Source organism: Channa argus, chromosome 18 (assembly GCF_033026475.1).
Source record: "Channa argus isolate prfri chromosome 18, Channa argus male v1.0, whole genome shotgun sequence".
NCBI lineage: Eukaryota > Metazoa > Chordata > Actinopteri > Anabantiformes > Channidae > Channa > Channa argus.
In genome coordinates this window covers 13,764,332-13,779,819 of record NC_090214.1, presented here as the reverse complement: position 1 = coordinate 13,779,819, position 15,488 = coordinate 13,764,332, and the positions used below count along the sequence as shown (strand labels likewise).

Genomic DNA, 15,488 nt, shown 5'->3' with positions numbered 1-15,488 from the left:
TCTTCTGTCACAATGACTGAAAATATAATGACATGGTACATACCCTGTTCTGGAGCCTTATTCTCTGCTCACTGTGCTTCCTTTTGTTCACCTTTCCTCTGCACCATGTGCGCCTGTAGATTAGAGTGGACTTTTACCTTCTAAATTCCCCTGGTAGCCACCGTATGTGTGAGTCCATGTCCCAGGCTGAGGCCAACATTAGGTTAACTGAATGCAGACTTGAGCCTGGCCACCAAGGAACTCTAAGCTAGCTTAGCTCGACACGCTTGCTCTCCATATTTTTGCAAATCTAAATCTCCAAGCCCCAGGTTTTGTCTTGCATCGCAGAGCCAGACAAGGAGTTTTTGGAGGCTTTTTGTTTTTTTTAGCTGAACACAGAAGGAAAGGTGCTTTAATAGCCTGTAGGCTCTTTTGGTGTCTTTCTGCACTCGGGTTTTGATTGGCAGCCCAGAGACTCAGGCAGTATTACCATAGTTATCTCACTTCACCACACGTCTAACAGTACTCAACGCCTCCTGAGCTGTCTGTCATGCTTCTTGATTTGCACCAAGCGCAGATGAGTCAAAAGAGGATAAAATACCTGAATAACGTCGTGACTGGGTCCATTTAGGACTCAGACTTACAGCCAAAAGGTCACATTGGACACCACTGGGTCTTCCGAGGGTCATTTACCAAACGTCTTGGCCTGGTAATACACAAACTGTAAACAGTGCATTTGAATTTAGGACCAGGCTATTGGTGAACCCATTTACCCGAACCTGTCCCCACATGACCCAGGTCTGCACCTGAGCTACTAACCTCTATACACAAAGCCGCAAGTCATAATATTAGATTTGATCTTGTAATTCTCTCTGCTGAAGTTATTAGTAACCTTAAATGTCAGTTCGCTAAATTATGGGTGTAATGACCTCTGCTCTAACTCTGTAATGACCCACACGTTTCCCACTTCACAATATCTCTGAACACTTTCTGCTGTGCAATCAGGAGCAGGTTTGTGGACCCAGCTGCAGGCTTTTAACAGGTTGGTGAAAGTGGTATACTACTACTGTTCACTGGAGATTTACAGAATTATTAAGTTTCAAGTTGAGCAGCCTTTTTAATTCCGTATTTATTCTGGTTTTTTTAAGACAAGTTAAATTAAGACAGCACTGTGAAACAAACTGTGACAAGTATTTAATTGCATTTATATGGAGTTTTGCTAACTCTTATCTTTATTTTGTCCTAGACTGTTCTCCACTTGACTTTTGTTGTTTAGATGTTGTTGTTTTTTTTTTTCTCTCTGTCTACTTCAGACTCCCACGGGATGGATCTGTTTGCAGTTGCGGTCCATGAGTTTGGTCATGCCATCGGCCTTGTCCACACCTCTGCCATCGAGTCCATCATGAGGCCGTACTACCAGGGTCCAGTAGGAGACCCACTAAAATATGACCTGCCTTACGAAGACAAGGTCCGCGTTTGGCAGCTCTACGGTAGGACATGCAGTTAATGTACTGTGTGTGTCAGTGTGTGTTATACAACAATTATGGAAAGTCAGTGTAACTTTTTTTTCTGAGCATTTTCAGAATACTTAGAAATACTGTCATACATAGTTATGTGGCTCACTATACCTGTTTCTGTACAATACAGAAATATCTCAGTATTAACATGAATTGTATGTTACAGCACACCGTAGCCAAAGTAGTCCTCAAAGTGAATGTCCTCTCTGATAAACTCTTCTGCATATGTGTGTGGGGGGGACATACGTTACCCATATCAGCATTCTCAAAACTTTCCTTTACTGCACTGACCATGACTCATGTGCAGCTGCTGTAATTATGTATATTTCCCAGTGCAGTGGTGGAAATGTTTGCTGGCGACAGCTCAGTATGCTGAAAATACAGAGGCCTCCTCATGCAGGAAGCAGGTGATGAGTTTTGTAAAGCAGGAGTATTGATTTAATGAATACACGCATGAGGTTAATTGGACCTTGTGTGTGACCTTATCACAACATTCACTGACATAGGAAACAGTGTGAAAGAGGAGAATGACAGATGTAAAGGGAAGATTTAAGTACAGGATAGAATAAAGAACAGGAGTAGAAGAAATAAAAAATAATTAATGGAAATACATTCATTCATAAGTTAATATTTGACCTTATCCCAGGTGTCAGAGATTCAGTGTCCTACACAAATCGTCCAAGCAACCCTTCCCAGACAGCTGACCCCCCTGTCTTCCTGGACCTTCCTGAAAACAGATCCACTGTCGTGTAAGTAGAAGATTCAAAGGTCTTCTTTGTTTTTATATGCAAAAACTACAGTACAGTACTATTAATTAAAAGAAATCCACATTAGCAATCTCTCAGTCTCCATGTCCAGATCTACTTTTGTGTTGAAATGCTTTTTACTTGGTTCAGTTTTGTTAGGTCAAAGCAAACGTCTTCTAGCCATTTATTCACTTTGTAAAACTCATTTAACATGACACTGCATGTATTGCAATGAGCAGAAGTGTGCAGAAGAGATGAGTGTCAATAAAAACTGAATGGCACAGTAAACCTATGATACCAGCCCACACTCAGCACACATCTTATTAGAACAAGTGCTACTGTTTGATAAGTCCTACAACTTCAGTTGCCAAAGGTAAATCTATAAACCCATAAACCTCTGCAAAACCACATACATAAACCTTTTTAATGTATGCCATGTTTTCCTGTTTCACACTGAGTACCAATACCATACAAATGTAATTATATAAAAAACTGTGGCACTAATACGTCATACTCATGGTTTGCACTGGAGGATAACTGATCTCATTATAGAAAGAGTTTTATTTTTCTGATGGTTTTCTGTAAATCAGCATTAAGCTGTGATTGTTTTGTTTTTTTTTAGTCACTTTTTTCTGCTTAGAAACAATTTCGTAAATGTGTTTAGGAAAACTGCTCAACATTTATTATAAAAAGGTTTTTAATTTATATTATATATTTTTTTTAATTGGAGCTTGATATGAAGTCATGAGATGCCAACAAAGCAAATAAGCCAAGGGGCTGAGCGTAGGCTGCCCATCTAATTAAGTAATTCCCTAAAGCAGGTTGGGCATCTAACAGTTAGTAGATCTTCAGATTATCAAGGATAATTCAATTCGAGTGTAAATAAACACACTTACACAAATATCCAAAACATCTACCTCTAACCTTAAAGTCTCCCTACACAGCCTTCAAAGAAAAATTCTTCAGAAAAATGTTTTCATTCTACAGGTCTGCACTGAAATTAATGGCCGCACTCACCCCACGGCAAACGGTGACGTGACGTTAATCATCTTTTACTCTTCACACCTGCACAGGCATCATTAATCATTTTCCCCTGACTCCATCAGGTCATGGAGCACAAAAAAGGCTGGATTACATCTGACAAGGGCAACAATACTGACCACTAGTCAGTGGTGTTGTGTTAATAGAGCTCTGAATAGAGATCCTTGTTTGTAAAATAAGGCCTGGCAGGCTCCCACTCACAAGCCATGGTGCTAACGCCTTCATCATTGGCAGGCCGGCCACGCCAGTGATTTAAATCACTCATAAACCCTGGGAATAAATGCAGCTAGGGACTTGGCCGTGCCAGTGTGATAGCATGTCCTCTTTTTTGTTTAGTCTGGTTTCTCTCATTCTTGCACAGGCACCCACTCACAGTGGATGACAGGAGAAGCATGAACAAGATCTCGGTACATAAAAAGATCAACACATATCTCAGTTAAAGCAAACAAGCACTGCTGGTTTTTGGGGGAGGGGTTTTTGACAAAAAGAAAAATTCACCTACTGTATAAAAAAAAATGTATTTAGTTCACTGGAGTTAGGAACAATGCTGTCTGTGGTGTTTAAAGATTCAAAGTGTTATAAATGTTCAGTTTAATATGACAAGTTCCTTCCTCCCTCTTCTTGCAATCTTTTTTCCCTACTTCTTTCTTCACATGTCTCTTAGGCTGGTGCGGGATGCCCCAGACAGATGTACCAGCCACTTTGATGCAGTGGCCCAGATACGAGGAGAAGCCTTCTTTTTCAAAGGTACAGTGGTACAAAGAGAGAAAGACAGACACGAAGCTGCAGAGCTGAGTGGGGAAAATAAAAAGAAATTAGCCAAATGAGTAAAAGAGGATGAAGAGCAAATTAAGAAATGAAGAAGTAGAGGGGTGGGGGGGTTAGCTATAAACCCCTGACAGAACCAACTCAGCCCTGCTGAGAGACTGCAGTCCACACATTACATCAGACATTCATGCTTGCCCTCTGGAAGAATGACCCCTAACTCCCCACTGACAACAGCAACAAGAAGCTGCCTCACATACCTTCAGCAGCAGAACTGTTAACAGTATGGTGAACTTCAAATGACATTTTGTAAAAAACCTATTAATCTTTTATATCTTACAAGAGATGTCATTAAAAGTTTATAGATCATAGTTGCCTTTTGATTTTTTTTTACATACATTTGAGTGAATTTTAGAACCAGTTATAGTTCAGAAATTGTCTGGCAATTATCTAATCACAATGTGAAGTGTCTTTGGTTCAGACACTGAAAAGAAGTTTTTACAGCAACATCTACTGTATGTGCAGCTGTCCAACAACAATTTCCCCCTAAGCATCATTAAGTATCAGTTATGTATGTATGTATGTATGTATGTATGTATGTATGTATTATCTTGAGAGAACATAACCCTTTACTTTCAGAAAAAAATTACTATATTTGTAAACAAAAAGATTTTTGCATAGGCAATGGTACCATGAATTTTGTTCTCCTCATTCTACTCATTTTCCTTTAGGGAATGCATAGAAAATACAGTCTTCCTGGTCCTGATCCTCCTAACTCCAAAGTGTCTTGTCGATCACAGGGAAGCATTTCTGGCGACTCACCCGAGAGAAGCACTTGGTGTCTCTGCGTCCTGCTCAGATAAGTCGCTTCTGGAGGGGTCTCCCAACCAATCTAGACAGTGTGGATGCTGTGTATGAGAGACCTGGGGACCACAAAATAGTGTTTTTCAAAGGTACAGCACCGATTTATTTTGGACTCTTAGTATGTAATTGAATCTTCTGTGCACATTTGAGCTTCAGACTAATGTAAATGTGCAGAGTTCATAATTCTGTCCTTTAAGTGACATCAGTATGTTTTTTGAAAGCAGTGCCAACCCTTTTTAAATGCGATTAAAACACACTAGAAAGAGGCAAGATAAGAGACAAAGAGAAGGAAAGAGACAGGTCACATGTTCTTTACAATACGTCTGCAAATTCTGACATTTTTTACTTCATCTTAGAGGGCTATGGAGCTTAATTAAAAAAGAGAGGTGAAAAAACAAGGGCAAGTTTCACATTTGATTAAAAAAATAAAACAGCATTGCTGGCAGAGATCGCTCTACACTGGCTGCATAACAAGCATAAGTGTAAATGTTTGAGTTATTTATATGCTTTCCTTTATACATATACTGTATCTTTCAGGTCCCTGATCTTTTCAAATTTACCATCCCAAGTGTGTACACTGTCTGCTGTGTGTGATGCTTGCAAAAGTGGATTGTTATGTATATTTTCTGTGTTCATGCTCTTCAGGTCTGAAGTACTGGGTATTTAAAGACAATATCGTGGAAGAGGGTTACCCTCGTCCAATCAGTGACTTTGGTCTACCTCTCGAAGGTGTGGACGCAGCGTTTGTTTGGCTACACAATGACAAAACCTACTTCTTCAAGGATAATCGCTACTGGCGCTATGATGACCACCTGAGGCGTATGGACCTGGGTTACCCTAAAGACAGCACACTGTGGAAGGGGCTTCCACCACACCTGGATGATGCCATGCGGTGGTCTGACGGTGAGTGGCATTAAAAAGTCTATTGTTACATGACCTCTTAGTGTTTTAAAGTTCGTTATAAAGATTTTGTGATTGATTACATTGGATGTGTAAATGGTTAATTACCACTCTCTGTTTTCTCCAGCAATAAATGAATACATGTTTCAGAGAAAAACAGAATGTTAATACTCCACCAGAGCATTAGACCAGTGGTAGCTCTGGTATTTTCTGGTGCCTAAGGCAAGACTGTGCAACATCTAGCTCAAGGGGAAATCTCAGAGGAATGAAATACAAGAGAAATACAAGACAAGGATAGAACAATTAGGCAAGTTAGTAAACATGCAGTTTGAAGCTGGAAGCTGGATGAAGTTTCACAAGTTCAGACGTCAGTGTCAGTCATTTGCTCGGATGGCCAGTCCACCACTTTGGTCCCAATTGGGTGAATTGCCATCATATATCTCAGTCAACTCATTGAGTTAATATCTCAATTACACTTGAGATTTTTTTCTGTCATGGCACAAATTTTTGTCTCAAAAAAAAGAAATGTCACTGCGTTTAGTAAAGGATTTGATGTTCCCCTCAGGATAAACGCTACAGCACTCGCCCCTCTTTCAGTGTCGTTTTATTCCTTCTGGCACAACTGTTCCTAGGACTGCACACTTCTGGACAGAGAGATGTTTCTGGAATCTGCTGGACCCACTCTCCCAATTTGGAGGTCACAACCCCCAATGTTCCTATTACCACAAGTAGTAGTTTTGAATTCAGCTTCCACATCTTTTCTAACACCTCTTTCAGCTCTTGGTATTTCTCAAGCTTCTCGTGTTCCATCTTCCTGATGTTGCTTTGCTTGGGATGGTAAATCTCTCACTACAGCCACCACTTCTACATTCAGTTGGTTGGTCATTACCAGTTTGTCAGTGTGTATCCGGACGTCCCACAGGATCATTCTCAACCACCTTGGGAGGTGTGTCCCATTTTGACCTTGAGACTTCCAGCCTTTACTCACCACAGATGCCTGTATTGATCTTGTACTTGAGCCTGTTCCTGTGCTGCCAGGATTAGTGCCTCTGTGTTAGTTCCCATATTTAAATCCTTGCAGCATGATTTTTACTCATCATCTTTTATTTGCCGCTGCTAGGGTATGGCTCACATTTTAGTGCATTTTTACTCTATTGTCTCATAAAAAGTTACTTTTATGTCAATTTTAGTAGCTGTTTGGTTTCCATATATTTTATGGTGCATGGAAATTATTGTATATTGTAAGGTTTTATTCTTGTATTGTATTCTTGTACTAATTTTGTAGTTTGTATGGATTTTATGTTTGATGTGTGCTTGTCCATCCAGGACACTCAACACAAAAGCCCCAATCTCATCTGTGTTTTGGGGCAGCATGCCGATGGCAACCTCCTTTTGTGCCTCTCAACTCTTTGCACATGTAAATGGAGACAAAGCCTACTTTGCACATGATCACCAGTTTAATCAAGTTCTGTTAATAAAAATAGTCAATCAATTTTGTGAACCTCAGAAAACGTCATTCATCATTTTATAGCTGCTCCTTTTTGCAATTATTCTCTCTTCTTTTTTAAATGCTTTTTGGCCTTGAACATTTGATGTAATCAATGCAGAGGTTGTAATACAACCATCAGCCACTAAACAAAACTACACAGTGGTTCTGTGGGCTTAAGCTGAAATTGTGATGTTAGATTTGGGCTAGGTTTCTCTTACAGAGCCTAATAGAGAAGCTTGTAATGTCTTTCTTGGATTTGATTGTGCCTATTGTTAGACAAATAGACATCCACTACAGGACATTGTGTTTGCAGTTATAACATATGTGATTTTAACAAGAAGTTAGTTAAACTCACATCATAACTAGCTTTCGGTATTGCTTCTACATACATAACATTCACCATTGTTCTTTTCTGAAGTCATATACTTGATTAGTTCTGCATCAGCATCTCTTACTAATTTTACTTGACATTTACAACTTCTGTCTCTCACAGATAAGGCTTTTCCCTGAAAAATGTATTCCAATTCAATATTCACACAGGGACTACCATATTATTTTTTTGAATTACATTTTATTTTGGTAGCCCCTGGTTTGGGCCATTTGCATTTGATTGTTTCAATGAAACAAAATAGATTTTTCACCTTTATCTGTTATTTTGATGTAGCACATGTGCCAATACTCTGCTTCACATTTGCTTCACATTTACACAGTCAAACACAGTGTGAAGCTCAAAACACCTGCTTCCATCAAAGCTACAGTTATGTGATCTCATACACGAGTTCACAAGAAGAATAAAACACAATTAGTTTGAGGACATTTGTGCAACATTTCTGATGAGGCTGTTAGGCTCTGAATGATTTAAAAATACCCCCTAAAACCAGCCTCTTGAGTCCTGAAATTCGAACCTTGCCTCAATGGGAGCCAGGATGTCCATAATCCCCCCTGCAGCATGTGAATACAAGCAAGCTCTTTTCCTGTCAAGTGTTTAGAGATCTGCCTTCTGAGCCTCTAGACTCAGAGGTATGTGTGCTAGTGTGTGTGTGTGTGTGTGTGTGTGTGTGTGTGCGTGTGCGTTTGTGTGTGTGTGTGTGTGTGTGTGTGTGTGAGAGAGAGAGAGAGAAAGGCCGGTCACATAGCCCAACTCTGTTTTACCCCGGGCCGTTATCACCACAGAGCCTGGAACTTGGAAACCTACACTCACAGAAACACATAGAAATACCAGGGGGCCTGAGAACTGGAGCCACATCAAAGCTGCTTTTTGTTTCACCAGCTCAGGATGAGTAGAGAGAAAAGAGATAGACAGGGAGAGAGACAGCAAGATGGATACAGACGATACAGTGACACATCGTTAGGAAAAGACGGCAGAAAGATTGGGAGGGATGTGTGAACAACAGAGAAAGGGAATACAGACAAGAGGAGATATGGGGACACCTGAGGGTAAAGACAGTAAAGACCACAAAAGAAAAAGAATAGACGTTAGAAAGATAGATCACTTGAGTCAGAGGACAGATAGAGAAACCATAGAGAAAGAGGGAAATGCAGTTAAAGCACAGAAGATAGCCACTGTGGAAGAAAAAGGGGGGCATAAGGGGAATTAATGTAGCTGTAATAATGATAATAATCATGGTGACTGACATCAATGTGGCACCAGGAAATAGTTCAGCTTGTTAGTTGTTCTAAGAAAAAATGAAATTCATCAGCCACAGATATAATCTTAAACTTATAGCGGAAGTTCACATATAATGATGACAAAAAACAAAGTAATCCATGAGCTGGCAAGCTCAGCTAATGCCACCAAGTTATAGAAGTAAACAAACCTGGAGTTCAATATATGAATCCATTTTGGAAGTGTGGGTTATATGTTTACTTTATAAAACAAACTTTTGTCTATGTCTTTTCTATGATGTCAGAAGACCTTTTCTAGCTGTTGATTTAAAGCTACAGCTAAAAACAATGGCAAATCAATTCAGCATTTATCCTGTTGAAGTTGTTTCTGTAAGAAGTATTCACAGAATTACTGCAGTTTTGGTAAATTGCTGAGCTATTTTAAATTGCTAAATTACTATATATGGAATTAGGCCAAGCAGCAGATAATGTAAGGGGAGAACCTGAATAACCTGATGTTGGTTTTTGTGTTTGCATGCTGAGTCGTAAGTAAAAAAGTAAAAAACACAAGTTTTATATTTTTGTGTCAAATAATTATCATAGATAGCATCATAAAATAAATCTAACAAGCCTTTCAAGAATCATATAGTTTGTCTGTAGAGATGATTTCACAATAAAAACATGTACATCTCCCACAATGATGAAACTGACTGTAGATCCATATTGAAAAGTCAAAAGTCCTCAGCATCCACTTAATGTTTTCAGCTTGGGCAGCACAGATTCATCTTTATTCTGAGAAGAAAAATGATATTCTCTGGGGTTACTAACCAGTAGTGGGTGAAATTTAAAACATATTCACCAACTTTTAGTCTCTGAGGAAATTTGAAGTAGACGAAGTGACATTGAGCCCTACAGGTTTGGTCACCCAATAAAAGTGATATATTGGTATAAGGAGAGCGACTTTCTGAGTTTGTGTACCCCTCTTATCCTATCTTTGTGAGGGTCAAGCTGAGTTTTAGACTTAGAGAGAAAAAGAGGATTTTTGCAAAGCGAGGACCTCATCATCAGTCCTCACTACTGCAGTGGGACTTCAGAGAACGGTTTTGCAGTTGGGACTTTGGCTGAGAGAAATGTTCTGGATCTCTGATGGTCCTCAGATGTCAAGAGGTGCGGATTGTGAGCCTGAACATCATTGAGTACCCTTTATTTTTTACTAACAAGCTAAAGCTCAGCTTGAATATATTCTCATGATTATGCACTTACACACAGGAAATGGACTTTACAAGTGCTCTGAGTCTTCACCCACATACAAGAAACTGCGTAGACCAGCACCTCTTCAATTTAGCCTTGCATCGTAGATGTACAGCATTTCATTTGTTGTCTTATAAAATATTAACACTCTGGCCTTCATTCTCGATTTCCCTCATCTGATTGACTTACTTCAATCAAAACACATTGATGAGTTCTGCCTGTCAGAATAAGATCATTGTTTTGTACATACTTAAGTATGTAGTATTTTCTATAGAGTTAATGGTGAGCGCCAAGGTCATTAACAGCAAGAGAACATTCTGCACTTCACTCGTAAGCTCACACGTTTTTGATTAAACCTTGCACAATATTGTACAGCAGGCTGTTTTTAAATCACTTTTGACATGTGAAAAAAATGAGTGTGCATTTTTATGTCATCATTAAAATCATTAAAATGATCACACTGAACCTTTGTTCATACTGGCATACAATGCATCTTGGGGGCTTTGTTTCTACAAAGTGGTATTTTTATCAGAACCATACTTTTTTTTGTTCTGCCATTGTCTATTTGGTATTTTGGTGACTTTAATTAACTTAAATATCCTAAAGTGAAAGGACAGGCACAGTAGGGGGTGTGTCAGTAATGATGAAGTTGCACCGTGCAATTATAGTGTCACAAATACCCACAAGGCTTTGCTGTGTTCTTTGTTGGGCAGCACACTCACAGAGACCCTAAAAATTGCATTATCTTTTATGTAAGTATAAATCCATTTATACATGTAGTCATTGCCTGTTTTACTTATTCATTTTTCAAATAGGACACAGGAGCATGTAATGTGCATTTAAAAAAAGCAATACAAGATATTTTACACACATCAGTACTAACAAGTACTCTCCTTGCAGAATGCACATTCCATTCAAAGAGTCTAAATTAAGGATGGTCTGTCTATTCTCCTGCTGGTGCCCTTGCAGCTTTTACCAGGAAAATTATTGGCTTCAGCTCGACTCGCATGCACAATATCCACATATATACAGGCTACATCTTCCACTATGAATTTGGTTCACATCATCGATCAGAGTCGCTAGCTGAATCATTACTGCCACACGACATCGAGTAGCAACCAAAGAATAATGCATTGTGACACCACATGTTGACAGGTAACAGTGATGTGTGCCAGCTTAGCTATTATTTTCATATGGAGAGAATGGAAGATACCAAGCAAACAGCAGGCACACAAGCTGCTTATCAGGTTGTTGGTTTTAGTTTTACAAGACTAGTCCTGTGTCAGTAGACTAAAGGGTGGATTTGTGTATGAGTGCATTCTGCAAAGTGCAGATGTGAGACTGTGAAAGAGTATTTTGTTGGATAGCGTCATTTTCCAGTAAGGAAAGCATCGCTTGAAATTGCATTGATATTAATACTGTGTAACTTTTTGCCATTTGACATTAAAATGAACATCATGTATTTCTTCTTTTTGCCAAGTTTACACCATTTCATGGCTGGCTTACATTTGCGAGCAAAGGCTGTTTTGAAACGTCTTTCTTGCCTGTGAGGATGGTAAATTCATTTGGCTTTGAAAAGGAAATACTGTCATATATCCAAAATGTAAAATGTTATGCTTTGGGAGAAAAGCATCCATGATAGTTTGTGATTTGATGTGGATCCTCATCTTCAAAACTCACGGGTGGGAAATGCAGCTGTTACAGTAAATGTAATGAAATGATTTTCCATGATGGATGTACCTATGCACAGTCACTGATATGTATCTTTTGTAATCCCGCCTTGTTTTAAATTATTCCCTCTGCATCTCCAACAGGTGTACTGTGGTGTAGGGTAATAACAGTGTGAAAGTATTAAACATAAACACTTTGCACCCTGGATCACTGATTCATGAAATTAAAGCGCTTGATTTTTTTATATGTTGTGTGTTTGTTGTGTATTTCAGATGGGACCACCGACAATTTAGATACATTGTGTAAATAATAACGTTTACTGTTTAGTATTCTGCTTTGTGTTTTCTACACACATGCTAATACTGTCCCTCCTTTCTCCCTGAAGGTTCGTCCTATTTCTTCAGAGGCAGGGAGTACTGGCGGGTGCCGGGCAGTGACATGGAGGTGGAGGCAGGATACCCCCGCCTCATCGCTAAAGACTGGCTACTTTGCACCGAGATGCAGTCTGACTCTCCAGACTCAGGTCCCAAAAGCACGGAGACGAGAGTCAACGTGCACCATCGCCCCGACCACGCAGAAAATGGATACGAGGTGTGCTCCTGCACCTCTGACTCTGCTTCGCCTTTAGGCACCCACCCCTCCCCATCTCCCATCTGGCTGCTGCCACCTCTCTGGACGCTCTCACTGGCCCTCCACTCTGAACTGCTATGATGCCAAAGCATGGGACCAAGTTCCTGAGCTGTTTAGTGGAAGGCCAGTGATCACACTGACAATTGGAATACTTAGTTCTTGTTATAAAATTTGATATCTTTTTTGATCTACATTTGCTGTTATTTATTTTACATGTCATTTAGTGGGCACTGCCTAGTAAAGTGGTCATCGCTATAGGCATCAACCCACTTACTATGCTTTACAAGGTTTTTTTTCACTGACTTGTCAAATGTCAAACTGCTTCATATCTAAAAAGGAAATGTATTTCAAGAGCATCAACAGAGCTTATGCCTTCAAGTAAGCAAACATACAGACAGTTGAAAGGCATGCTAGGCAGGTTCAAATGTGAGCGATGGTGCACACACCATTGCCTACTCAATGTATTTGCATGTTTTATTGAAGGGTCAGTTCACCCAAATCGGCTCAAAATTATTTTAAAATGAACCAAAACTAATACTGTCCAACTCTCCTCTATGGTATCAAGCCATGCAGATGGTTCAGTTTTATGTAGCCCTTCCTGCCTTCAGCCCTGATACACTGGTGGTAGATGCAATTTTGGTGTGTGTGTGTGTGTGTGTGTTTATACAATGGAAGTGAATTTCCAAATTTACATTCACATTCTGTTGTATTGAATGTCTCCAAAATGGGAAAAATAAACCCAAACATCCTGCATTGCTGGAAAAGTCCAGATTTTTGTTTGTTTGTTTGTTTGTTTGTTTTGTTTTGTTTTTTGGTAACTGACCTTTTAATAAACCCCAGAATCCACACACACACCCATCCATGTTTAGTCTGGACAGGTTTGACTTAAGTGCTTGCGATAAGCATAAATGTTTCAGTGAGAGCTCGACAGATGCATTCAATGAGTAGATGGATGGATTCTAGCAACACTGGTTTCCTTGCCTAAATCCCTCAGTATTGTTCTACGCTTCCTCATGATCATATTTCGTAGGTTCACATTCTCTGCTTTTGGTTAAGTTGTACATTTTTTATCAAAGTCTGAAGAAATAATATTAATTTTACATTGATTTGATGAGGTTATAAAGACTTGACAGAGACATTTTGTGACAGTTGGACAAATACTTCACTCTCCAAATTTCTTCTCTGGACATAAGTCACAACATGGCCCCTCAATTTATTCTTGCTGTAAAGATATATTTACTAATAGACTCATATATTTGCGTTAAAGGTTCTGCAGTTATGGCAAAACCAAGTGGACTGTGTGTATTTTAAGCTGTGTTTTCTAATGTAAAATATTTTTGTAGAAAAATAAATTTAAAAAATGTGATGGATTTTATTTGTTAACTGTGGTCACTCACGTTTGCATTGAGACAGATTATTTTGAGTACTCAGTGTGGAGGCTATGTGGGCTGAGTGTGTAATTATTAAGTGTCACTGAGAGGGAGCCCAGGCTTGAAGACAGATGAAGGTAACATGACAGCTTGCAGACTCTAACTGGGTACTGCTCTACATCTCTGTGATGTTCCTAGGCATGTTTTCTTTTATAATGCTCACTGATGTTCATCAGGAATACAAACAACATTACGTCAATGACACAGCACAGCCACTCTGAGCGGCTTTATGAAGAGATTTGCTGGCAGAGGATTTTATGTGTACGTGTGTGATTCTCAAGGAAAAGGACTAGTAATGGAGGAGTAATGTCTTCTAATCCAAAAATATTCACCAGCTCAGATACATGTAATTCAGAGATCAGAGTTAACAGGGTGTCAGGCCTGTCAAGTGTTGGCAGACTCCTTCTCATACACAAACACGCACACAAACTGACAGTGAACGCCACATATGTGAAGTCATGACTATGCACAGGCACGAATCTGTGCATGTCTGTGTATGTGTTGGCGTTTGGGTGGATTTTTGTTCGTTTAATCTTCCCCCCACAAAATAATATATACCCAAAACTTCATTCTGTTTTGAGGTAAAATGAAGTTTAAAAGTTTAAAAAGCCAATCACTATTTTTGCCAACAGCAGCAGTTCTTCTTCCCTCCTCTTGACACACTCGAGTGGTATTAATTAACTGGTGTGGCTCAGCAGCCACCAAGGGAGCACCTGCACCCACAGGCAAATGCAGCAGGGATGGGTCACTTCACCGGTGTATGTCCTGTTTGGTAAGATATCAACAGACCAATTAGCAGTGTTCAAATTAGCAATATTGAATGTTTACTAAAACCAGAAAATGAACATTATAAAGGTAATAAAGTATGGCGTTACATCTATAGATGGCACATGGTACCTTCACTGTTTGTGTCTCCAGATGGGCCAGGCAGAACCAATCAATCTAACTAAAATATTCAAGGCTGGAGGAACACTGGCAGAGAAATGGCAGAGGATTTTCTTTTTTTTCACAGGAAGACAGTGTACAGCAAGAGGAAATGGACAGAAAGTGACAGATTACTATAACAGACTGATGCACAAGGTTAGAAACAGACTGAAAACTGAAAATAGAAGAAATGACAGACAGAGAACAAAACCACCAGTAAACATAGAACAAGACAGATGTAGAGATAAAAAAAAAAGTCATCTCCAGAGAGACAGTGGCAAAGATAAGGAAGCAATTTAGCAGTAATCCGCAGAGGAGCTAAGAAACAGTTTCCGCATGCTATAGCTGTTCATACCATCTGATAGGGGAGAATTCTGTTTATTACAACTCAGGCCCTATTTTAATAGTTTTGGACATTGTTTCCATCACTTATTATATGAATATACAGCCCCACAATAAGGTTACATAACTGGACAGGTTCTAAACAAGCTGTTTGACCAAAAAAGGATGTTAAACATGAACTGTTATGTTTACAACTAGCGATAAGGGTCATTGTTTTGTCTTTGTTTTCTTTCCAAACCAAATGTATTCATGCGGCTGCTCGTGTTTTATGTTTTTGTGATGATGCTGCATTCCCAGATAACAGTGTTGCCGAAATGAATGATTTTGACAGTAA

The 15,488-nt window shown here is 39.4% G+C and overlaps 1 protein-coding gene across 1 annotated transcript in view; it reads left to right on the top strand.

The window, feature by feature from the left end:
* LOC137104079 (matrix metalloproteinase-17-like) overlaps positions 1 to 13,828 on the top strand; it is a 56,487-nt gene extending 42,659 nt beyond the window's left edge. The window contains exons 5-10 of the mRNA XM_067484909.1: positions 1,293 to 1,469; positions 2,143 to 2,245; positions 3,948 to 4,030; positions 4,849 to 5,001; positions 5,558 to 5,815; positions 12,214 to 13,828. Of these exons, the coding sequence (XP_067341010.1) occupies positions 1,293 to 1,469; positions 2,143 to 2,245; positions 3,948 to 4,030; positions 4,849 to 5,001; positions 5,558 to 5,815; positions 12,214 to 12,539 (1,100 nt within the window). The 3' untranslated portion in view covers positions 12,540 to 13,828. The remainder of the gene's footprint in view (positions 1 to 1,292; positions 1,470 to 2,142; positions 2,246 to 3,947; positions 4,031 to 4,848; positions 5,002 to 5,557; positions 5,816 to 12,213) is intronic.
* The last annotated feature ends 1,660 nt before the right edge of the window (positions 13,829 to 15,488 follow it).